Here is a 24,301-nt window from a genome sequence, read left to right on the forward strand (position 1 = left end):
ATTGGCATTAGTCTGGCGGAGTCCGGGTTCAAGGACACAGAGCCGCTGACAACAAGCAGGAGTGTTGCTGCTCTGTCTCCCCTCCAGTTCCCGTCTCTCGCTCCCCAGGCTAATAAAGAATCGCCACTTTACCTTAGAGTCTCCCGGACGCCATCTTTGTGCGGGGCAGTTTGATCGTGCGCTCCTCCTCCTCCTCCAAGCCTCACTGTGGGCAGAGGGAATGACGTTGTCAGAGATCAGCCGGTGACGTCACCAGAACGCTGGAGGGGAGCGAGAGAGGCCAGAATAGCGAGAAGGCTCCGCAGGTAAAGAGCGACCGGAGAGTCCCCCCCCACCCCCAATCCTCGGAATCTAGTGAACAGTCGCCACTCCTTCCCCTCCCCATTCCTGAATTATTACCCACCATTCCCCTCCCTATCCCTGATAATGTCTGTTATTACCCACCACTCCCCCCTATTCCTGATAATCCCTATTATTACCCACCACTCCCCTCCCCCTATCCCTGAGAATCCCTGTTATTATCTACTATTCCCCATCCAGGGATAACCTGCCAATCCTTCCAATTACCCTAGACTGCAGAGAGCCCTGCCACACGTCCCATTCTCTCTGCTTCTTTTCTGGAAATCTTGTTATAATAAGCACCCTGGACAGCCCCCCTTTGCCCTCCCCACGCTTGCAGATTCTCTAGCTCCTGCTACTACTCGGGGGGGGGGGGGGGGGGGGGGGGGTTAAAGATGCTGATCCTTCCCTTCCCTTCCCTTCCCACCCCCAACCTCAGGTCTTTTTCTTATTTGGAGCTGTGTTCCTTAGTCACTGCACAATTGTATAATAGTTAATATTTTATTATTATTAGCTACATTTGTATCCCACATTTTCCCACCTTTTTGCAGTCTAAGTGTGGCTTACAATAGGCCGTAATGGTGATCACTATTTCCGGACTGAGAATTACAGAATGTTGTAAAATTTCAGGAACAGAAAATATAATACCATTTAGAAGAAAATAGATATACAATTCATTTCAATTATTTAAGAACGAGGGCAGTATATAACGTCCCATAATGACAGTATGATAAAGAAACCAATATTAAAAGAAGAGTTCAGTGTTAACTTGTTCTAGTAAATGTTTTGATGTCAGTTCGTTTGAGAAGGATCCTTATGATAGGTATCCTTAAACAAGTTAGTCTTTAGTACTTTCCGGAAGGCTGCCAAGTCATGCGTTGTTTTTATGGCTCTTTTGTACATGGCTCTTTGTGTACATGGGCTCTTACTGTTAATTTTGCAGAGGACATGTCAAAATCCCAGCACGCCACCATGGAGGTTTACTGATATTCGCCCCTCTTGCTGCAGAAAAGGTGTTGTCCTGGGTGCATGATTATTTTTAAATCAATTAAATATCTATAAAGGTTTGTGCCGTGAGATAAGCTCATCCTTTAGGGGGCAGGGTGTATTTTAAGAAGGTTCCACACACTGAACAAGGACTCTACTTAAACTGAAGTCGCAGCAGATTACAGACTCTTGTCGCTTGCTATGTGGCAGGGGTGGGATTTGAACCCAAGCTTCATCTGCCAGTATCGGAGCTCCAAATTCTTCTTTTCTTCCCTCTCCAGGCCTGGAGACCATCAGCAACCACAATGACAGACATGGCGGATAATCACAAGGAGAGCTGGGAGGCACTGATCAGCGCGGCAGAGCAGTACCGCCTGCAAACGGGCCATGATGTGGTGCTAATCACTGCCTACAAGCCTCACTTCCAGTCGGGCTTCTTGTACACATCCCATGGCAGAGGCGCTCTCTTGGATGCTGTGCAGCGCTACATAGAGGATATTACAGTCATGCACAAGGCCACAGCGTTTGCCCGGCCCACGCCCATGAGCACCTTCAGTGGCAATGAGGGACCAGCCACGGGCCAGGACTCCTACTCAAAGAGTTATCCCTCCATCTATGCCAGTGAGGACAACGAGCGAGTCAAGCAGCATCCTCCACTCTGGGCTCCTGACAGCAGTCCACCGCTGCAGCCACAAGAAGAGGAAGAAGAGGAGCAGGATGACAATGAGAACAGCCTGAGCCTGGATCGCACCATAGAGCAGGAGAACCCAAGTGATACCACTGGTGGGTCTCAACTACTGTGCCCCAACCCACTACAGCCCCAGATTCTATCTATAAAGCTCTAGGCCCTCCCTCCATCTCTAGGACCACTATGCCCTTCCTACTACATCTCCAGTGCCACACTTTGACCTAAATACCCAGACTTCACCTCCAGCATCCTTCCGCCACTAGCCTCCTCTGAGTTCTTGTATCCAACATGCCCCTGCAGCTGTGTCACTGGGCTGCTGCCTCTCTTTGCATCCCTGGGGGATCTCACTAGGCTCCTGCCTTCAAGTTCTGACTGTGGCTTTTCCCTGCAGGTCTCTTTGTGATGGACGAGGATTCTCCTGGAGCCGAGTACCCTCCTTTCTTTGAGTCTGAAGAGAGCACAGATGGTGAGTTGACTAGATTTGCGTCTCCGAGAACCCTCGCATGTGCAGAAAGTCTCATCAGCTGCAGAACTGAGATTAGAACCTCTGCTGGCAAGAGTGAACAGTCAGAGAGCAAAGTTGAAGCTTGATATGTGAGCTTTGGTATAATCCGAATTATAATAATCGCAGGTCATCTAGCCTGAAAAACCATTCACAAGCCACAACTTGTCCAAAATTCTGCATCTCAAATCTTAACCAGGAGCAGACCAGTTTGACAAAGTCTTCACTGGTTCCCTGTATTATCTCAGGCCCAGTCTAGTCTGAATTCTGATACTTAAGGAGCCTTAATCTGTCAGAGGCATGCAGAAAAAAGAACTCACAGTGAGCTAAGTGCCGAGGAAGCAAGGGTTCAAATCCCACCTGTACCATTGACACAGCTTGGAACAACCCAGTTCACTCTCCATGGTGTCAGGTACAAGTTTAGAGTGTCATTTAAGTGCATCAGCATCTCATCTAAGTAAATGGACCCCCAGTAAACAAAGTGTGTGCATTGGTGTCTGATCACTTGGACAAAAAGGCAGATGATACATTTTCAGATTAATCCAGTTAATCCAGAATTTACATTGTAACTTCTCTGGGGAGGGGGAACAACTACCGTATCCGAATATTAACTTGAGATTGGAAAATGGGTAATTTTAACATCAAATCCAAATCTCCCACTCTGGTATCTTATCCACTAATATTTCTCTCAGGGGCAGTATCTTAAAATGCGACAGGAATGAACCTTACACTCCTGAGCCAGAGCATGTGGTGTACGATCTCAGTCTTTCAAATTTCGTTTGTGAGTTCGGAAGATCACTTACAAGGGTTTTGCACCCATAACCCTACCTTCCTCCTGGAGAAGTTGCACATTAACTTCTGGATGGTCTAAAGGGTTTCAGAAACCAGGTGGACAGCCCAACACGTATTTTTAATTTCCTATGTACTACATGCAAGCTTGAAAGCTATCGACATGATGTACATTCAGTTGCAGTATGTATTTTTCTGTCCCTGAAGGGTTTACAAGCTAAGGTTGTACCTGAGGCAGAATGCCAAAGAGTAGCAAGATTCCATATAACTAAGCCCAGAGAGTAGTAAGATTCCACGTAGAATCCCAGACAGTAGCAAGATTCCAGGTGGGAATGGAAAATCCAGTAGATACTCACTGGACATGTCCAAGCCCTACACACCTTTTTTGCTAAAAATCTGAAGAGAGTCGCATCCTCTGGTCAGACCGGCTGCACGTTGCACATCCCTGCTTAAAAACAGGTTTGCCATCTGGTGTGAGTGTAAATCCTGGATCTGCCTCTCACACCACACAGAAACCGCTTGAATAACTTGTACATCTTTCCGAGTTTGGCCTGAAAACCAGGTCTTTTAGGGTTCACTGGTCTCCCCTATAGAAGGAATCATCCCCCCGCCCCCCATCTGATTAAGGGGTTTGTTGAATTGGAGCCTTCTGCAGGATCCTGGAATGTGAATCCAGATCAGTCAGTTGATGAGACCCTAATCTTACCTATAATCCAGGAATTTTTAACCAGTGGTGAAATGGGGTGTAGAGTAGGGGTCATGAAATTGGAGGCAGTTTATTAACACTTTCTAGACAAATATTAGGACAGTTATTGACAGAATAATTGTGTCCTAGTGCAATTTTAGCAACATCAATGGTGCCCATCTTCCGTTCTGGTGGATTTCCACTGTAATCACTGCCTATCTGCAGTTTTTCCATAGAGGTGAAAAGGCCCTTCATTTCCTGGATAGTAAGGGCGATCCAGTTCACCCCATCTCTGTCTGAACAGGTGGCATTCTTCTGTTCTGCACAGGTGGTCCTGACCTTAGAGAGGCATGTTCTGCATCTGCTGTTTGAGTTTCTATTGAGATTCACTCCTGTTGATATTGAGATTCATTCCTGTTTCCAGAGATTCACTCCCGTTCTTCCCAGTCTTCACTTAGAGAGGCATGCTCTGCATCCGCTGTTTCAGTTTCTATTAAGATTCTTTCCCGTCTTCACATACAGAGGTGTGCTCTGAATCTGCTGTTTGAGTTTCTGTTGCAATTCTTTCCCATTCTTACTGGAATTCATTTAGAGAGGTGGGCTCTGCATCCGCTTTTTTAGTTAATATTGTGATTCTTTCCCTTCTTGCCGGACCTCAGACTTCCCACCTTTTAACCGCGTGATCTATCCAATTGTTTTAGCGTAAGCGGTTCTGTCTTCTATTTACACCTGGCCCCTGCTTTCTTCTTTCAGATGGAAGCTTGAGTGAAGATGTACCAGGCCAACCTCCCTTTCAGAGGTCCTTGCAACAGTATGCCAAGTCTCTGCCTGTCACAGTGCCGCTCTGGGAGTATAAAGGGAGGCAGCACAGCCGGACCTCAGATGAGGAAGGAGGCAGGGTAAGGAGAAGGGGAGAACTGTGCAGGGTATATCACCCTCTTATAACCCTCTTATAACCCTTCCTGCTCATTGTGTCTCCTGCCACCTGCTGATGAGAACCCACTGGATCTTAGGAGGAGAGAAAAGATGTCTTAATGATGGGGGTGCCACCTAGCCGCTTTCTGGCGGGGGAGTGGATGCTATCTTGCTGGCCACTTCATTTCTTATTATCTATATTATTGTACTGGCAGCTGGGGGGGGGGGGGAATAGATGTTATGTTGCTACCACCCATTTCCTGTGATCTATATTATTTGTTCTGGTGGGAGGGGGAGAAGATACTGTTCCCTTTAATCCAACACCATAGTAATGCTGTCCTCCCGCTCCCCTCCCTATTTCAGTTGCCCTCTCCAGACCTGGACCGGATCGCTGCTAGCATGCGGGCTTTGGCTGCCGATCACAGTCAGCTCTTCGGAGACCTGCCCCGACCCCGGCTGAACACTGGTGACTTCCAGAAATCATATCGCAAATATTGAGATGAACCCTTGCTCGCCCAGGGCCCTGTGAACACTACAGACTCCCAACCCGCTGGAAAAGGAAAAGAGACACCCCCCTCCCCCCACCGACAAACTCAGGAAGCTCTTCTGGGAGAGGGGGAAAAATGGAGCATGTCTGAGATCTCCCCCTCCCCTTCTGCATTGAAGAAATCCCCACTGGGGAGGGGAGGGGGTGTGTTGTTTTATGAGGACCCTGCTTCCCCAGTGGCAGTTTCACTACATCCTGTGAACTTTAAAATTTTAAAAGAAAACAAATCCCTCTTACCCCACCCTCTTTAAGTGAAAGCAGGGTCTCTACAGCTCTAAGTCAGGTGTTGATTTATCAAAAGCACTTTTTCCCTTTGGTCCTGATTTTAATCATGGCATGTCCTGCTTGCACAAAGCAGAATCCCTCGACACCTCTCCCCCCAGGAAGGAGGGTGACAGTGGGTCAGGTCTTGACAGTAAGTGGGCTGGGAGGACCCTGCACCTCCTAACCTTCACCAGTGTGTCCTGTCAGGCTACTCCTAGTTCCCCCAACCCACCCCTTCTCAACCCCCTATCTCACCCAACAGCACCCCTGTCACCAGCAGTCCCGGCAGGGCCACCCTTAACTACCCAGCAGTCTCTGAAATGGCTGCCAACTCTGATCTCGCTGTCCATAGTGAGAGTGGGGTCACTGCCTGAGGCACAGGAGGAGGGATAATTTTCTATTGTACAAACAGAAGATTTCAGAGGAGGCTTTTCCCCTTGTAGCCTGTGGCCCTGGGTCCCACATGTGGCCTTTGGCTTCTTGGTTAATAAAGCCACCTGTTGATTAAGTGCACTTTGTGCTGTCATATGTGACAGGACGGTGGGAGGCTGGATTTTTGCTTGCATTCTTTTTTAGTTTCTGGATTTATCCCTTAGAGGCAGCTCTTCTTGGGTTAAATGGTTCTAAAACACTTCTTTCTCTGCCTCTGGGCACACAGCCTGGCACAAGTTCTCTGTCAGAGCTCAGGGCTGCAGGTTCAAATCCCACCCTTTTAATTTCTAAATATCTTTCAAAAAGAAAAAAAACTTTGCACACTGGAAGCAAAATATGTACTAAGGATGTATTTTGTTGAAAACCGCCTTGTAATGTTTTACAGGAAAGGCATTACATAAAATAAACCGTATTGATAGAGTATAGTCAGACACAGGAATGCATGCTGGAGGATGTGTACACGAGGACTCCTTGCTGCCTCTGCTCAGTCTCACAGGCTGGAGGCAGTCGCTTGTGTGGAGAAAGCAGAGCGCTCTCTAATGCAACAAGCTGGTGTGAATTGCTTGGCCAGTCTCGGTCTGCGATACAGGAGGCAGCAGGAGTCTCAGGTGTAGCAGGCAGTGGGACAGTCTCAGCTGTTCTGTCCTCATTGGGCACTTCAGTCGTAATATTTCTCAGCTCTGAGAACTTGACAATACATAAACATAGAGAAGATGAGACCAAGAACCTGCAGCAAGAGAAAGAAAACGTCAAAACAGCCGTGTACCCATTCTGAGCGCACACAATGCTTGAAAAAAGGCACAGGGGACTCTCAGCGATTGGAGAGGGGGCGGAATAGAGAGATGGGTAAAGCCTGGGATGGGCAGAGAGGACCTTCAGTTGGAGGGGGAGTGAAGGGTAAAGCCTGAGATGGGCAAAGAGGATCCTCAGTGGTGGAAGAGGGAGGCTTTTCCATACTGTAACGTACGGAAACTGGCAGACTGGCGTCAGATGGGGATTATGGAGGGAGCAAAGACAGAGCTCAGTGTCTAGCAGTGTATTGCTCACCTGAATAACAACAATACAAATCGCAAAGGCTCCAAGGGCCGAAATATTCTGTGCAAGTCGGTACTTCACCTTCTTATAGCAGGGCTAGAAGAGAAAGAGTCGCAATATGCATTTGTCACTTATCCACTGTCCCACATACACACAAGAGAGACCCTCCACCACACAGACACACAAATCCTCCCACCAGTGCTCCTAATTCTTCCCCTACAGTCTCATCACCCCCTCACAGAGACACACACAAATCCCCCCCACCAGTGCTCCTAATCCCTCCCCTACAGTCTCCTCACCCCCTCACAGAGATACACACAAATCCCCACCCCCACCTGTGTTCTTAATTCCTCCCCTACAGTCCCATTACTTGCTCACACACATCCTCCTCCCACCCTCCGGGCACCTCCCCACCCTCGCTGCTCACGTCTCTCCACCAGGTGCTGGGATCAGTTTGGCATGTGGGGCTGTACTCCTGGCAACAGGAATCTGGCACCTCCGTCTCATTCTTCAGCTGAAACCAATCTGTGTAATTCTTCACCCCACAGCACCGAAACTGTATAGATAAGACACACACATGGGCATGGGATCAGACAGGGCCAAGAACAGATTTAAACAAGTCAGCATTGTCTTCTGTAGCAATGTCCACCTCCTGCAGTCCCAGCATTTCCCAGCAGGAGGCGCTGTTGGGAATAATGCAAGAGCAATAGATCTGAATAGGACTGGATGGACCATTCGCCTGACCCAGAGTGGCCTTGCCTGTGTTCTTATGAACTATCAGCACATGTAGACCCAACCTCTCCCAGCGGAAGGTGCTGTAGTGAATAGACCAGGAGCATTGTAGGAGAGCGGTTCACAGCCCCTGAAGTCCTCTCCTATTCCAGCAGGACGTGCTGTAGAGAATAGACCAGGAGCAAGAGGGTGGGGGCATTCACAGCTCCAGTACTCCCAGCCCCGTCCTTGCAAGTAGTGCTCTAGATAATAGGGCAGGGGCACTGGGTAGGAGTAGGATACTCGGCTTGATGGACCTTCACTCTGATCCAGTATTACATTCCTTCAAAATTTCTAACAACTGTGGTCCCAGCCTACCCCAGCTGGGGGTGCTGTAAGGAATGTGTAGGAGCACTGAGTTTAGGAGGAACTTCCAAATCCTGCAGTCCCAGCCTCTTCCAGCAGAGGGCACTACAGGAAATGGTGCAAGAGCACTGCCCGTCCTCAGGATTAAGAGGGAGCATTTACCATCGTTTGTACAATGTTCCAAGCGTTAGTCAGCTCTGTGTTTCCCTCCTTCCCAAACAGCCTCAGCCCCTTCTTCAGGTCTTCCTGGGCGTAACTATCAAGCTGAGGAAAGAAAAACAGTATAACGGCAGTATCAAAAGCACCCAACTCCCTACTGTTATCCTACTACTGAGTCTAACACGCAGCACCGCTTCTACACTACACTCCTGCCCTGTGGCATACAGCTCTGCCAATGCACCTCACTCCTGCCCTGCAGCACCCCTGCTATTCCAGTACTGAGGCCCTCCTTCTACCACACACTGTGTTTTGTTCTGTACATTGTGATGCTTATTTCAGAAGTCCTATGTGTATAAACCGGCATTAAGGTATATAGGTTGCAAACATCTAAACACAAATTTTAGAAAGCTGGAATATACACGTCCTGAAAAAATGTGCATGTAGCATGGAGGTGTGGTCTGGCATGTTTTGGACAAGTCTGGGGTGAGCTAAAAAAAACAACAAAAAGTTAAGTTGAATTGCGTATTTCAAAAGGGGATACACATGTATGTCCAGAAAAGAGGCAAATAGACTCAATCCCTGAAGAATACCAGAAATAGAGTAAGAGACTCCTGAAATTCTATTCAATGCATAATTGCTCTGAATTTTGGATATCGCTAAACTGGCAACTCCTGAAGAAGCTATATTAAGTGAAATGGGGTGGCCCCATTGAGTGAAGTAAAGCTAGTTCAGAATGAACGATGGAAAAGTGGAATACTGAAAATTAAAGATTGAAAAGTTAAGTCATTTGTTTACTGCAATTACTTTTCAATTTATGTTGCTGCACAACGAGTAAAAGTTGGGACTTTTGCTAGTAAAACCAGTAGTGAAAGTTTTTAGCAAAATTATCAAAAAATTACTAATAAAAGGAATAAAACAAAGAACAAAAATTAGGAAGGAGGAGGTTTTTGGACTAAATGTTTGCATTAAGTTTTGCAACAAAGAAGTCTGTGGAGTCCTTTTTCTCCTTTGAAATATAAAATATAATTTCAAGCACTGAAAGTGACTAGCAGCGTATATTGTCCAAAATCTTCAACATTGGGATTTGCATCTGCTCCTCGGGACATCTAGGTTTTAGGAAAGTATTTGTGCCGTGCTCCACTGGAGGTATTAGGAGAGGTCGCCCCTTAAATCCCCCCACTACCCCCTCAAAACAATATTGGCAAAGGGTACCAGGCTCTGTGACAGCTTTGGCAACACGAACATGTTTATTTGTGAAATGGCTAAATGTCTGTTCTGAAATACCAACATGTTGATGTTGCTCTGCCGTCGCCACTGATATTTGGTATGTTGATACTTGTGAAATGGAGGTTCTGGCCACGTTCACGTCTTTTCCTGGATGTCTACATCTGCAGATCCTGTTCTAAAACACTAGCGGGACATCTCGGATGTTCCACATTGTTAGGATGCGGTGAGGTTCAGCCATTCCCTAACACCCCCCTCCCCAGGACTCACACTTACCTCATCCCTGTATATGATGACCATAAGCATCCCAATAATCTCTAGAAGGAAGATGAGGAGGAGGAGGATGAAGAACTGCAAGATAATATATTTATAAACATTTTAATACAAATTGTTAAATATTACATAATCTGCTCTGAACAAAATTATAAAAATACATTCATAAAATAGAGTCCTGCTAAAGAAAATTATTACAATGTCACAACCTGCACCGATAAATGTTTTAAGAAAAATACATTCATAAAAGAAAGAGCACTCCTGCACCCCCCCTTATAGAAAATTATTACAATAGATCCAGGAACTATGAGGGAGGGGGGTCATTGACACTTCACTTCCGAGACAGTCGGGGGCAGATAGTCTACAAACATTAGTGTCCTTTAAGGGGTGAAATACAATTTACAATATACATAAGGGGCATCTGAATACATGACTTTGCTTTATCAAAAACATGTTTGCTGTGGAACAGGCAGATCTTCGCTCATGTTTCTTACGGTTAGCAGGAGACAGCGATTTTCAGTGACAGCTCCCAGGCAACCGATGAAACCTATCACCATGATCATGGAGCCTATCACCATGAACAGACTGGCAGCAGAGAGAGAGGGGAAAGAGTAGGACAGTGTTGCAAACTTCCCCTGAGTGACAGCCAGCCAAATTCCAACACCCAGGATACCACAGCCACCCAACTGTAAAAGACAGAGAAAGAGAGAGAGAGAGAAGTGACACCAGGAGACTACACTCACACAGCTATAAAGCATTGAGAACCAGCTTCCAGAACTCCACACCTGTCCAGCTACAATAATGAATTGGTAGATCCCCAGGGTCTCTGTACACTGTATGATCATAACGTCCATTAGAGACAACCTCTGTACAGCATAAAAACAAGCATCACCATTTTGGGACATAACCAAAGGTCCAGCAAGCCCAGTATCCTGTTTCCAACCGTGGCCGATCCAGGTCACGAGTACCTGGCAAGATCCCAAAGGAGTAAAACAGATTTTATGCTGCTTATCCTAGAACTATGCAGTGCATTTTCCCCTAGTTCATCTTAATAATGGCTTACGGCTTTAGGAAATTAGCCACACCTTTTTTAAACCCTGCTAACAACTGCTTTTACCACATTTTTTGGCAACAAATTCCTCTGGAGCCCATATGATGACTTAATCCTTACAATATAGAAGATCCTTGGTGCCTCTGAACATCATGTAATAATGATGTGTCCCTTTATCTGCCATCATTTTCTATATTTCGCTCCTTGTGGCCTCTGTGCATCATGTGGTAATTACTTTTTCCATATCATCAAGCTGATCAATCCATAGACTGGTGGGTTGTGTCCATCTACCAGCAGGTGGAGATAGAGAGCAAACTTTTGCCTCCCTATATGTGGTCATGTGCTGCCGGAAACTCCTCAGTATGTTCTCTATCTCAGCAGGTGGTGGTCACACACAGCAGCAGCTCTGGCTAGGCCTCCAAGCCTAATTTTTTAGGTTTTGTTGAGTGCCTGGGGTTGAGGGCTCTTTTGAGCAAGTGCAAACCTGGTGGTGCCAGGTCCCTCCTTTTCTCCCCCCTCCCGCTGGCTCCGTTAAAAAAAAAAAAAAAAAAATTTTGAACGTCCTTAAAGGCGTTTATTTCGACGTTTATTTAAGCGTCTATTGCAGCTACTCACTGGGACACCAGGTCGTTACAACTCGGAGCGGACAGCAGGTAATTTTTACCTTTTTATAGCGGGCAGGGGGTTCCCCGATTCTTCTCCTCGTGGCATATGGCGTCGGAGGGCGAGGGCGCAAAGGGTCGCTCCCCGGGTCGCTTGAGCGCTTCTAGAGGGGATGCGGGGGTCTTAAAGCCTGATTCGCCCTTGTTGGGTGACAGTTTCGTGACCGATGAATGTCCCGGTCCTTCCTCCGGCGTGGCGGTTTTTCCCGCCATAAACGCCCATCCCCCGCTCCTCGCCTCCGCCATCTTGGCCGGCCACGCGGCTCGGACGGGTTCTTCTTGGGCCGCCCTTGAGGTTGGAGACATTAATGCCATGAACGCCCTTAATTTGGGCGACGGCACAGAAGCGGCTAAAGTTAAGAGCCGTTCTTCCCGCGCGGCTCCTTCGCGGAGTTTCGCGCCGGACGCCATTTGTCTCTCCCCCGCTATTGCGAGCGCCGGTTGAGGGTGCGTCTAGGGCTGTTGCCCAGGCTGCGGAAGTGCACAGTCTGGGGGGTTTCTCCCCCGAATTTGTTTTGCTGCTGCATCAGGCCTTCCTCATGCACAACGCTGCCCCTGCTCCCTCGTCTGGTAAAGAGGTTGAGGTTCCCAGAGGTAAACGCCCTCGGGTTGATTCCCAGGCCTTGGAGGAATTTGTCTCCTCCGATGTAGATGAGGGCAGCGTGTCTGAGGTCTCCCAACGGTCCTTTGCGGATTCCTTGGAGGAGACGGATCCCCGCTCGGATGGAGCGGATGACCCCTCTGCAGCGCGGCTTTTTAGCCCAGAGGATTTGCCCAACCTGTTGTTACAGGCCATGGACACTTTGAAGATTTCCTCTCCGGAGGACGTCTCTCCCTCAGCCCCTGTTGGCTCTGCCATTATGCTGGGGACGAAGCGCCCGCCTAGAACCTTCCACGTGCATGATGCCATGCACACCTTAATTTCGGCTCAATGGGATGTCCCAGAAGCGAGCCTTAAAGTGGCTAGGGCTATGTCCCGCCTCTATCCTTTGGCTGTGAGTGAACTTGAGGCCTATCTGTGGCCTACCGTGGATTCTTTAATCACTGCGGTGACTAAGAAAACGGCGTTGCCGGTGGAAGGTGGCACGGCCCTAAAGGACGCCCAAGACAGAAGATTGGAGGCGGCCTTAAGGTCGTCCTTTGAGGCGGCTGCTTTAAGTTTGCAGGCCTCAGTTTGCGGCTCCTATGTGGCCAGGGCGTGCCTGACTATGGTGCAGCGGGCTTCCCCCTCGGATCATTCCTTGAGGGTTGATTGGCCGGCCCTGGAATTGGGCTTAGCCTATTTGGCAGACTTGCTGTATGATGTCTTGAGGGACTCAGCGAAAGGCATGGCTCAGACAATCTCTGCGCGGCGGTGGCTTTGGCTGAAACATTGGTCTGCTGACCACGCCTCTAAATCCCGCCTGGCTAGGTTGCCTTTTAAAGGCAAGCTGCTCTTTGGGGTCGAGCTGGACAAAATCGTGACCGATCTCGGCACGTCTAAGGGCAAGAAATTACCAGAGGTCAGGGCTCGGGCTAGTACTCGTCCCGGTACCTCCAGAGGACGGTTGCAGGAAGCCCGTCGGTACCGCCCGGGCAAGTCGGGTTCCTCTGCCCCCTCTTCCTTCAAGAGGAATTTCTCCCCCAAGCAGCATTCCTTTCGCAGAGACCGCCGTCCCGGAGGTGCTCCCTCCGGTCCTCCCCCAGGGTCTCATACCCAATGACGGGGTCTTGGTCCACGCCCCAGTGCAGATTGGAGGACGGCTGTCCTCGTTTCTGGGCGAGTGGACCACAATAACTTCAGACGCGTGGGTGCTGGAAGTCATCAGAGACGGCTACAAACTAGAGTTCTGCCGACCCTTAAAAGACGGGTTTGTACTCTCTCCCTGCAAGTCTCCGGTCAAAGCTGTGGCAGTGCAGCAGACCTTGGACAATCTGATCTGCCTGGGCGCGGTCGTTCCGGTGCCAGAAAGTCAGCTTGGCAAGGGACGTTACTCCATTTACTTTGTGGTACCAAAGAAAGGAGGTTCTGTCCGGCCTATCCTCGACCTCAAAGGGGTCAATCGGGCCTTGAAAGTGCGGCACTTTCGCATGGAGACTCTCCGCTCTGTTATAGCGGCAGTGAAGGCAGGAGAGTTCCTGGCATCCTTGGACATCAAGGAAGCGTACCTGCATATTCCCATCTGGCCTCCTCATCAACGCTTTCTGCGTTTTGCAGTCCTGGGACGACACTTCCAGTTCAGAGCCCTCCCTTTCGGGTTGGCTACTGCTCCGCGGACCTTTTCCAAAGTAATGGTGGTCATCGCGGCCTTCCTACGAAAGGAAGGGGTACAAGTCCATCCTTATCTGGACGACTGGTTGATCCGAGCCCCCTCTTATGCAGAGTGCGGCAAAGCTGTGGACCGGGTAGTTGCTCTTTTGAGCTCCCTGGGATGGATCATCAACTGGGAGAAGAGCCAGCTGCGCCCGACTCAGTCCCTGGAGTACCTGGGAGTTCGATTCGACACCCAAGTGGGCAGAGTGTTCCTGCCAGACAATCGGATTGTCAAACTTCAGGCTCAGGTGGACCAGTTCCTAGTAGCCTCTCCCCTTCGGGCTTGGGACTATGTGCAGCTGTTGGGCTCTATGACGGCCACGATGGAAGTTGTGCCCTGGGCCAGGGCTCATATGAGACCACTACAACACTCTTTGCTGCAGCGCTGGACTCCGATGTCGGAGGATTATGCTGTGCGCCTTCCCTTGGACCCAGCAGTGCGCAAGGCGCTGAGCTGGTGGATGCAGACAGACAAGTTGTCTGCGGGAATGCCTCTGGTGACCCCAGAGTGGATTGTCGTCACGACGGACGCCTCGTTGTCGGGCTGGGGAGCCCACTGCTTGGGAAGGACAGCGCAGGGGCTCTGGTCTCCTGCAGAGGCAAAGTGGTCTATCAACCTCCTGGAACTCAGAGCCATTCGGTTGGCGCTTTTGGAGTTCTTCCCGGTACTGGTGTTGAAGCCTGTACGGGTCCTGTCGGACAATGCCACGGCTGTGGCCTATGTCAACCGCCAGGGAGGTACCAAGAGCGCCCCTCTAGCCAAGGAGGCTATGAATCTTTGCCAGTGGGCGGAAGCGAACCTGGAGCAGCTTTCAGCGGCCCACATTGCCGGAGTCATGAATGTCAAGGCGGACTTTCTCAGTCGCCATACCTTGGAGCCCGGAGAGTGGCAGCTATCTGCTCAGGCGTTCTTGGACATCACGAAGCGCTGGGGCCAGCCGAGCCTAGATCTGATGGCGTCATCGGCCAATTGCCAAGTGCCGCGCTTTTTCAGCAGAGGACGGGACCCTCGATCCCTGGGAGTAGATGCTCTTCTCCAACAGTGGCCGACACAAGAGCTTCTCTATGTGTTCCCGCCCTGGCCCATGTTGGGCAGGGTGCTAGACCGGGTGGCAAAGCATCCCGGCAGGGTAATCCTGGTGGGTCCGGATTGGCCCAGGCGTCCCTGGTATGCGGACTTGATCAGGCTCTCAGTCGACGATCCTCTGCGGCTGCCAGTGGAGCAGGGCCTGTTACATCAGGGTCCGTGGTGATGGAGGATCCCTCCCCCTTTGGTCTTACGGCCTGGCTATTGAGCGGCAGCGTCTGAGGAAGAAGGGCTTCTCAGACAAGGTCATCGCCACTATGCTGAGAGCGAGGAAGCGCTCTACTTCTACTGCTTACGCCAGGGTTTGGCGTATCTTTGCAGCGTGGTGTGAAGCAGGCTCACTTTCTCCCTTCACTGCTCCAATTTCTTCAGTGTTGGCGTTCCTGCAAGAAGGTCTGGAGAAAGGCCTGTCGCTCAGTTCCCTTAAAGTCCAGGTAGCGGCTCTGGCTTGCTTCAGGGGCCGCCTGAAGGGTGCTTCCCTGGCTTCGCAGCCAGATGTGGTGCGCTTTCTCAAGGGAGTTAATCACCTGCGCCCTCCTCTGCACTCAGTGGTGCCTGCGTGGAATCTCAACCTGGTACTAAGAGCATTGCAGAAGCCGCCTTTTGAACCCTTGTCGAGGGCATCTCTGAAAGACCTGACGTTGAAAGCAGTCTTTTTGGTGGCTATCACTTCAGCCAGAAGAGTTTCCGAGCTCCAGGCGCTCTCATGTCGAGAGCTTTTTCTGCAGTTCACTGAGGCAGGAGTGACTATTCGCACAGTGCCTTCCTTCCTGCCCAAGATTGTTTCTCGCTTCCATGTGAATCAGCAGCTCTGTCTCCCTTCCTTTCGTAGGGAGGACTACCCAGAGGAGTACTCTGCTCTTAAATATCTGGATGTGAGACGAGTCATCATCAGATACTTGGAAGTGACCAATGATTTCCGGAAATCGGATCATCTGTTTGTCCTGTTTGCAGGTCCTCGTAAGGGTCTGCAGGCTGCTAAGCCTACAGTGGCAAGATGGGTCAAGGAAGCCATTGCAGCGGCTTATGTGGCCGCGGGGAAGGTGCCGCCTATCCAGCTGAAGGCTCACTCCACGAGAGCTCAGGCGGCCTCGATGGCAGAGGCCGGATCCGTCTCCTTGGAAGAGATATGCAAGGCGGCAACTTGGGCTTCGGCTCATACATTCTCCAAGCATTACCGTTTGACTGTGGCTGCACGGGCGGAGGCCCGGTTTGGAGCTTCAGTGTTGAGGTCAGGGATTTCAATGTCCCGCCCTGGGTGAGTACTGCTTCGGTACATCCCACCAGTCTATGGATTGATCAGCTTGATGATATGGAAGGTAAAATTATGTATAATCATACCTGATAATTTTCTTTCCATTAATCATAGCTGATCAATCCATAGCCCCTCCCAGATATCTGTACTGTTTTTATTCTGGTTGCATTTCAGGTTCAAGTTTAGTCTTCAGTTACTTCAGAAAGACTTCGTGTTCAAGTTTTTTCACTTGGATTCTTCAAGAGTTAAGACGAGTTTGTGTTACAGTGAGCTGCTGCATTCCTCTCCCCTCCGTTTTACGGGGCTGGATTGAGACTTAAAATTCTGCCGGCACTCCCTCCCGCTTCGTGCGGCTGTAGGGCAGCTTTGTACCCCTCCCGCTTCGGCGGTGTTAGGGTCAGTCAGCTCCTCCCGCGGTTGCGGTTGCAGGATAAGCCAGATCCCCCCGCATCGGCGGGTGTGGTGTCCCTCCCCCGCTCCGCGGGGATGAGCTGGACGGATTCCCCTCCCCCACTTGTGTGGGGATGAGCTGGGTTAATTCCCCTCCCCCGTTTCGGCGGTGGTGAGCTGGGCAGAGTGTCCCTTCGTGGGTGTAATTCTCTAAGTGCTGAGTCCTGCGGATGGAGCTTTGATATCGACATACTGAGGAGTTTCCGGCAGCACATGACCACATATAGGGAGGCAAAAGTTTGCTCTCTATCTCCACCTGCTGGTAGATGGACACAACCCACCAGTCTATGGATTGATCAGCTATGATAAATGGAAAGAAAATTATCAGGTATGATTATACATAATTTTACCTTTTTTTTTTTTTTTTACCCTGCTTGCAGTAATGACACTGTTTTTGCTATGCAAGTCATCTCTCAAGTCTTACACCCCATGCAATGATGATGTTTTCCCTGAACTCACCCAGAAGATGAGATTAAAGATAAACATCTTGATCTTGATGCAAAGGAGGCAACCACGGCTTATACCCATCTCTAGGAGGAGAAAAAAAAGATTCATCTGCAGCACAATAATTATTCTCACAGCCCCTTGTAGAGCCCACTTCTGGAAAGGACAAGCTGCATGTACTGTACATCTCTTACAGCACAGATAATGCACTGGACTAGGAGAGTGGCAACATTCAGGCCATTTCCCAGATAACTATCTAGCTAAAGGTAGAACAGAAAAAAAGCTGATCTAACTTTGGATAGTGGCAGTGCAGCTGGCTTTAGCCAGACACTCTAAAGTTTTTATTTAATTGCTCTGGCCAGCATTTAAAAAACATGTTGAGCAAAGTGACTGCACAAAGTGTGGGCAGTGGAAGTCCTATGAAGATTACACAGGCCAGGTGTTATACTCCTGCTAGTTATAACAATATGATAGAAAAAGTAAAGTTGAACAGGCATCAGCCAGTGTAATGCTGAGGTCTCACTGGACACAGCGATGACAGATATCCTTTAAATTTACTTCTCGTCTCCTGCTAGCCCGTCTGCTGCGTCTCTTCCCAGTCTGCACTCCTTGAATCTCTGGAAGTGTCCAGCTCCAGGGCTGTGAAAGGGGAAGAGAAGAAACCCCAAAATTCATTCGATAAGTGGGTAATTACAGGCGATTCTATCTTATGAAGGGTGATAGCAAGCCACAAGAGCAACTGCAGGTCTACAAGGGTTGGCACCATGCCATGAGGTAAGAGACAACACCTCAGAAGAAGCTGCATGTAGTTTCAGGCCTCTGAAACCTTTGTCAGACTGCTGAGAACCCTTCTCCTCCAGCCTAGAATAACCATCTCCTCACTCTGTTCCTTCTCATAAGCTCAAAGCTCTCACAGGCCTGTCCTCACCTTCCTCCCAGCTCTCAGACAGAGAACAAGATAGGACAGCTGTGTATTTGTGTCCTTGTATATTTGTGGGTCAGTGTATGTGTGTGTAGTTGTGAGTCTCTATTTCTGTATCTATAGGTCTCTGGGTGTTTGTAGCGGGGTGTGTGTGTGTGTATGTGTATGTAGCCATGATGGGTTTTAGATAATGTGTATCTGTGGGTTTCTGGACGTGTGTATATCTGTAGTTTCAGTTGGTGTAGCTGTTGGTCTCTCTGGTGTGGAGGGTGTGTATAGTTGTGGGTCACTAGGGCTGCACGAGTGTGCTTATGAAATGGGTGTGTGGAGACTGGCAATATTGCTGGGGTGTGAGGGGAGGTAAGTACTTCCTTCCTCAGAATACAGTCCATTTCTTCAGCACAGGTTAAAAATAATTCAATTATGGATCTCACTTCCTGAGCAGCAGAGTCTAAAGAAACAACAGGGAAGAGATTCTCAAATAATTAAAAGGCACAAAAATGGGGTAGAGATAGCCTCTCCCCTTCCCTGCAGGGGCCCCTGGGTACTATGTCCCTTTCTCATCAGCAGGTTCCTCAGTCTAGGGGGTCTCGTGACACTGTTTAATGGACTCTGGACACTACCTGTCCTTCTGTTTGGGGGCTCCTGGGAGCTGTCTGTTTAATTGGACCTCTTTTAGACCCCTTATTGACTCCTCTACACGGAGTCACAAAGAGCGTTAGCTCATCCAAAAGGGTTTGAATTGTTTCCCTAACCTTCAGGGTTACCCCGTCCCATGGGGGTTTGTTCTGGGGAGGCATCAGCTGCCGTAATTCAAACCTGATCCCCATGACCACTGCTTTCTGTCTTTCTGGATCTAGGTGTACTCTGGGCCATTTATGTTCCCACATATATATACATATATGTTTTAATCTAGTCTGTGGTTCAGTGTGTGTGGCTTATTTGTGTTTAGCAGAGGATAAGGAAAGAGTGCATATAATAAAGACAAAGATAGTTTTCATGAATAATATCTTATTTATTCTTACCAAGAGAATGTCTTCAGTTCAATACATACATCTGGGTTCAAATGTACAGAGCTCTGCGGTCGGTCAAGAGTTGAAGAAGCTTCTAACTTTTCTGTCTAAATGTTTGCTCTTTTATAGGCATAGATCTCAATAGATGCCTATGGCAGTACCTATTTCTTCATTCTTATTGGCCAATATCTCTGTACCAATTTTTTTTTCACTTTTCCGGCAGATGGTCATTTGTACTTTTTTGCAACATCTTGTACCAACGTCTTTCCTGTTCTAGTTATTTTGAAATATCTCCTTTCCGCCCAGGTGTCCATCTATTTGTACCCAACTGTCTTTTCCGGTACACATCTCTTGCTTGTGCTATTTCAAAACTTCACATCTTTCCTGTCACCCTGAACATCTTGTTTTTATCTTTTATAGAAACATGCAGTTTCATAACCTTTTTTATATAATCTTATGACCTGCGTGCCATGTTATACAGATACAAGCTAGATTTTACAAACCATTTTTATCTATTCTTTTATCATCATATATGCCATATTCAATTTGTAATTTGTTTCAGGTTTTATTAAGACTTCATCATATAGTCCTGCGTTTGCAGGTTCTCAATTGTTATACCATTAGTGGGTTATCAGGCCTAGTCAAGGTTTCTCTGCTGACCAAAGTCCTGTAACCTGGCTTACCACTATTCCAGTGGATATTCAAGATCCAATCCATATTAACATGTCTCACCTCTCTAGGGGTCTCGTAGCACTTTTAGGAGACTGCTGGGTACTAGCTCTCTATTTAGGATCTCTTTTTCTCTCAAGGGGTCTTGTGACACTGTTTAGAGAATCATAAGCACTAGCTCCCTTTCTGTTTAGGGTCTCCTGGGAGGTGTCTCCCCAATCTCATAATACTGTTTAGGGGACCACTGGATACTAGCTTTCTATTTAGTCTATCTTGAAAACTGTCACCCCTTCCCTCAAGGGGTCTCGTGACATTGTTTAGAGGACTCCAGACATTAGCTATCCTTCTCTCTAAGGGTGTCCCAGTTACAGGCTATGACACATAGTATGGTGAGACTCCCCAGTACAGAACAGGCAGAAACATGCTACACCTTCAGGAACACAATAGCTCTGTGCAGCCTTCCCTTCCTGGCCTAGGCACCCTGCATCCTGTTTTCCAGACACCGCCCTGCATATCTACCTCCTTCATGCCCCAAAAGGCAGGACAGGGAGAGGCAGAGCAATATACAAATGCAGGGACTCGTAAGGAAGGAGAGAGGACCATACAGGGGAAAAGCAAAAATAATAACCTTAAATATAGGAACTGATGAAGCTGGGAAAAGAGAACGGGAGGATAAAAACCTGAGGAAAACTGGCAAGCAACTGCTGAAAAGAGAAACAAGGAGTAGGGAGGGGAAAGCAGGGGCAATAAGGATAGAGGGTAACATAACCAATGAGCAATGAGCGCTGGAAAGGGGAGATGCTCAGCACAAGCAGCATTACAAGAAAATAAATAACCTGTGCACAATGAGGTGAATGCTCTCAGGGTAATCCAGTCAGTGCAGCATGCGCAGTGCACAGTCCCAGGATTTCTGTGCAACAAGAGACATTATATACAGGGCCTAAAATGCTCAACAAAATCCCACAATTTGAGGCAAATGCAAAGCCTTCTGTGTCACACCCTGGAGGAGGTCTCTGTCTGTGCCAGTGTGAAGCAGCGGGTTAGGAACATAACAATAGCCATATTGGGTCAAACCAATGGTCCATCTAACCCAGTATCCTGTTTCCAACAGTGGCCAATCCAAGTCACAAGTACCTGACAGAAACCCAATTAGTAGGAACATTCCATGATACCAATCCTGGGGCAAGCAGCGACTTCCCCCATGTCTGTCTCAATAGCAGACTATGGACTTTTCCTCCAGGAACTTGACCAGACTTTTTTAAAACGCTGATGCCACCTTCTCTGGCAAACAGTTCCAGAGCTTAACTATTCTTTGAGTGAAAAAATATTTCCTCCTATTTGTTTTAGGTATTGCCATGTAATTTCATTGAGTGGTCTTTGTACTTTTTTTAAAAGTAAAAAATCGATTCACTTTTACCCGTTCTACACCAGTCAGGATTTTATAGACCTCGATCATATCCACCCCCCCTCCCCCACCAGCCGTCTCTCTTCCAAGCTGAAGATCCGTAACCTCTTTAGCCTTTCCTTATACAGGAGGAGTTCCATTCCTTTATCATTTTGGTCACTCTTTTTTTTTTTTTTTTTTTTACCTTTTCTAATTCTGATATATCTTGTGATACGGCATCCAGAACCAGGGATGCCGAGAGGGGAGGGTGGCAAAATTCCCCAGGGCCAGGCCTCCAAAGGGGGCCCACCCGGCACTAGTATTGCTCTCCTGATCCTGGGCGCAGCAGTGCTGCAGAGTACTTCCTTCCTGCCGTGTCCAAACAGCCTCTTTGGACGCAGCAGGAAGGAAGAACCCTGCTGTGTGGCGCTGCCACTCACAGGAACAGGAGAGCATTGCAATGCTAGCACCGGGCCCTGGGGAAGTTTGCTGTGCACAGTGACAGGAGGCAGAGCAGGACAACTAAGTGTGGTGGGCCTGGAGGGGGCATTTGCCCCAGGCCCAGCTTTGTCTCAGCAGCCCTGTCCAGAACTGAACACAGTACTCAACGCGAGGTCGCACCATGGAGCAATACAGGGGCATTATAATATTCTTGGTCTTATTCACCATCCCTTTTCTAATAATTCCTAGCATCTTGTTTGCTTTTTTGGCCACTGCCACACACTGGGCAGATTTCAGCAAATTGTCTACAATGACATCTAAATTTTTTTTCTGGAGTGCTGACTCCCAAGGTTACCATGATTCGGATTATTCTTCCCAATGTGCATCACTTTGCATTTGTCCACATTAAATTTAATCTGTGCTAGTGTGGAGAGAAAGGAGCTCCCTCAGTCTGTGCTAGTGTCAGGTACAGGGAAAGGGCCTATATCTGTGTGTTTCTAAATCCACCTGAAATGTGTGTTTAATTTTTAAAATGTTTTTACTGAAAAATGCCAAAAGAAGCGAGGTAGGCCACAAGTACATATGGAGACAAAGTTTATTCAGAACCAGAACCTAGTCTAGTTTCCAGTTCCATTGAGACCATGTCTGTTAGATCTGCTATCTTAAGATTGAGTGTTATCAAAACTCTACCCGCTGACTGCACCTTTTGACTTTTCACTACACTTCTGTGCTGTATTCCTCTCTGCTCTGTTGGTTCCTATTCTTTTAATTCCACACTGTTTAGATAGGCCTATAGTATGGATGCATTGTTACACAAATTTTAATATGAATAGAAGCCTTGGTCCACTATAAAATTACCCCCCTCACCTCAGTGTGCAGTGTTATATATATGCTGAGTGCTGTATACTCATTCTCAATGCTATACGCTCTATGTATACTGAATGCACTGCAGTGTACACTCACCGAGATACATTTTGTGTGTTGTGTATATGGTCGGTGCTATAGTGAGTATAAATCACTGAGATACATTTTGTGATATGTACATTCTCAGTACTATACACTCTGTATACTGTATGCACTGCAGTGTACACACTCACTGTGATACATTTTCTGATATGTTTTGCTATACACTGTGTATACTGTGAGGCATATTTTCAAAGCATTTTGGGAGGCTAAGTTCCATAGGTTTCTATGGAACTTTGGGAGGCTAAGTGCTTTGAAAATAAGCCTCTATGTGAACTAATGTATATACAGATACATTTTGTGCATGTGTTATGTGCAGTCTCAGTGTTATACACCATGTGCATTAAGTGCAGTGCATGTTCCCTGTGATACATTTTGTTTGGGTTGTGTACATTCTCAGTGCTAGTAGAGTGCACTGCAGTGTACACATTCACTGTGAAATATTTGGGTGTGTTGTGTACATTCTCAGTGTTATACATTCTGTATACTGAGTGCACTGCAATGTACACGTTCACTGCAATATATTTAGGTGTGTTATAAGCTCTGTGTACTCTGAATGCACTGCAGTTACACGTTGAGATACACCCCCCCCCCCCCCCCCAGCAAGTCACTTAACCCTCCATTGCCTCAGGTACAAACTTAGATTGTGAGCCCTCCTGGGACAGAGAAATATCCAGTGTACCTGAATGTAACTCACCTTGAGCTACTACTGAAAAAGGTATGAGCAAAATCTAAATAAATAAATGGAAAAAGCAGTTAGGTGCTGTTCCCTAAGGAGGCCTTAACTGCAAGGGGGTCATGCAGGTTGGCAGATAATACACTTATGTGCAAAATGCATGGAAATATGTTACATGCTTAACTGCCAACATTTTAGACAGTAACATTTGCTCCTGCTTTAACACGGCGTGATGGTGCTTTATTCTGTGTACAAGGTCACAAGACAGACACAGTAGCCTTTGCCATATGTCAGTGCCTCTTGGCCCATTCAAACTACCCAATTACAACTCCTCTCCCTTGCCTTCACCACTACCCACTTGCAGGATGCACTGTATTAAAGCAATGTTTTCCCCAGTGAAACTGGAAAATAAAGAAAACCTTTTAGGATGTCTGGACTTGTAACATCCATCTATGCATGCATGAACGCTACCACTGTTTTGTTTAATCTCTCACGAAAGAAATGCTTCCTCATATTAGTTCAGAGACTTTCTCCATGCAGAACTAGCATCAGTAAAAGGGCCAGATGTTGGGAGGGTGGTGGTTAATTACTCACCTCTTGCAGCTGTAGGAGAAACTTGGGGATGTTGCAAAAACCAAGGTAAATCAATGACAACACTCCAGGTTCTACAGCACTGCTCACTGTAGGCCACAGTGTGAATTGTCAGGTTCCAGAACACAAGCAGGTTCAAAAGCACGGTTCACCGTAGTCCAGAGTGTAGACCACCAGGTTCCAGAAGATGGTCTGGATTGTAGAGCATACGTCACTCTTCCAGATCCCAGATCTCTGCGTTCAGTAAAGAATTGCTATTTGAAAGTGTGGGTCCGAGTTCCAAAATGCAGCTTTTCGGCCAGGCTGTGTTATTGACTTATGCAGTGAGATGGGTGGTCCCTGTGCATTAAGAAGGCAGGAGCAATGCACTGTTGTTTGGGATTTTGTCCCTCCCTCTCTGCCCAGGCTGGAGTCACTCCAGACCTCTGGAAGTTGCTCAGAGTACGGTCTCTGTTCGCCTGCTTTTAGGAGGGGTTATTGAAGC

At 47.9% G+C, this 24,301-nt stretch overlaps 2 protein-coding genes across 3 annotated transcripts; one reads left to right on the forward strand and one right to left on the reverse strand.

Moving 5' to 3' along the window:
- Positions 1–196: 196 nt before the first annotated feature.
- On the forward strand, positions 197–5,665 carry AKT1S1 (AKT1 substrate 1). Its single transcript, XM_030197992.1, has 5 exons — positions 197–305; positions 1,608–2,109; positions 2,406–2,480; positions 4,744–4,889; positions 5,269–5,665. The coding sequence occupies exons 2-5, from the start codon at positions 1,632–1,634 to the stop codon at positions 5,401–5,403; spliced, it is 834 nt and encodes a 277-aa protein (XP_030053852.1). The 5' UTR covers positions 197–305; positions 1,608–1,631; the 3' UTR covers positions 5,404–5,665.
- An 814-nt stretch (positions 5,666–6,479) lies between these two features.
- On the reverse strand, positions 6,480–24,301 carry LOC115466626 (tetraspanin-4-like). 2 transcript variants are annotated; one of them, XM_030197993.1, is made up of 9 exons: positions 23,821–24,299; positions 17,717–17,797; positions 17,174–17,244; positions 10,411–10,602; positions 9,920–9,994; positions 8,423–8,524; positions 7,611–7,739; positions 7,196–7,279; positions 6,480–6,875 (listed from the first exon to the last, which is right to left on the reverse strand). In XM_030197993.1, exons 3-9 carry the CDS (start codon positions 17,240–17,242, stop codon positions 6,807–6,809), a joined length of 720 nt encoding a protein of 239 aa, XP_030053853.1. In that variant the 5' UTR covers positions 17,243–17,244; positions 17,717–17,797; positions 23,821–24,299; the 3' UTR covers positions 6,480–6,806. The 2 variants fall into 2 exon arrangements, with proteins under 2 accessions (XP_030053853.1, XP_030053854.1); XM_030197994.1 differs by lacking the exon at positions 17,717–17,797 and having other exon boundaries at positions 23,821–24,301.

The sequence above is a fragment of the Microcaecilia unicolor genome, chromosome 3, assembly GCF_901765095.1.
Source record: "Microcaecilia unicolor chromosome 3, aMicUni1.1, whole genome shotgun sequence".
NCBI lineage: Eukaryota > Metazoa > Chordata > Amphibia > Gymnophiona > Siphonopidae > Microcaecilia > Microcaecilia unicolor.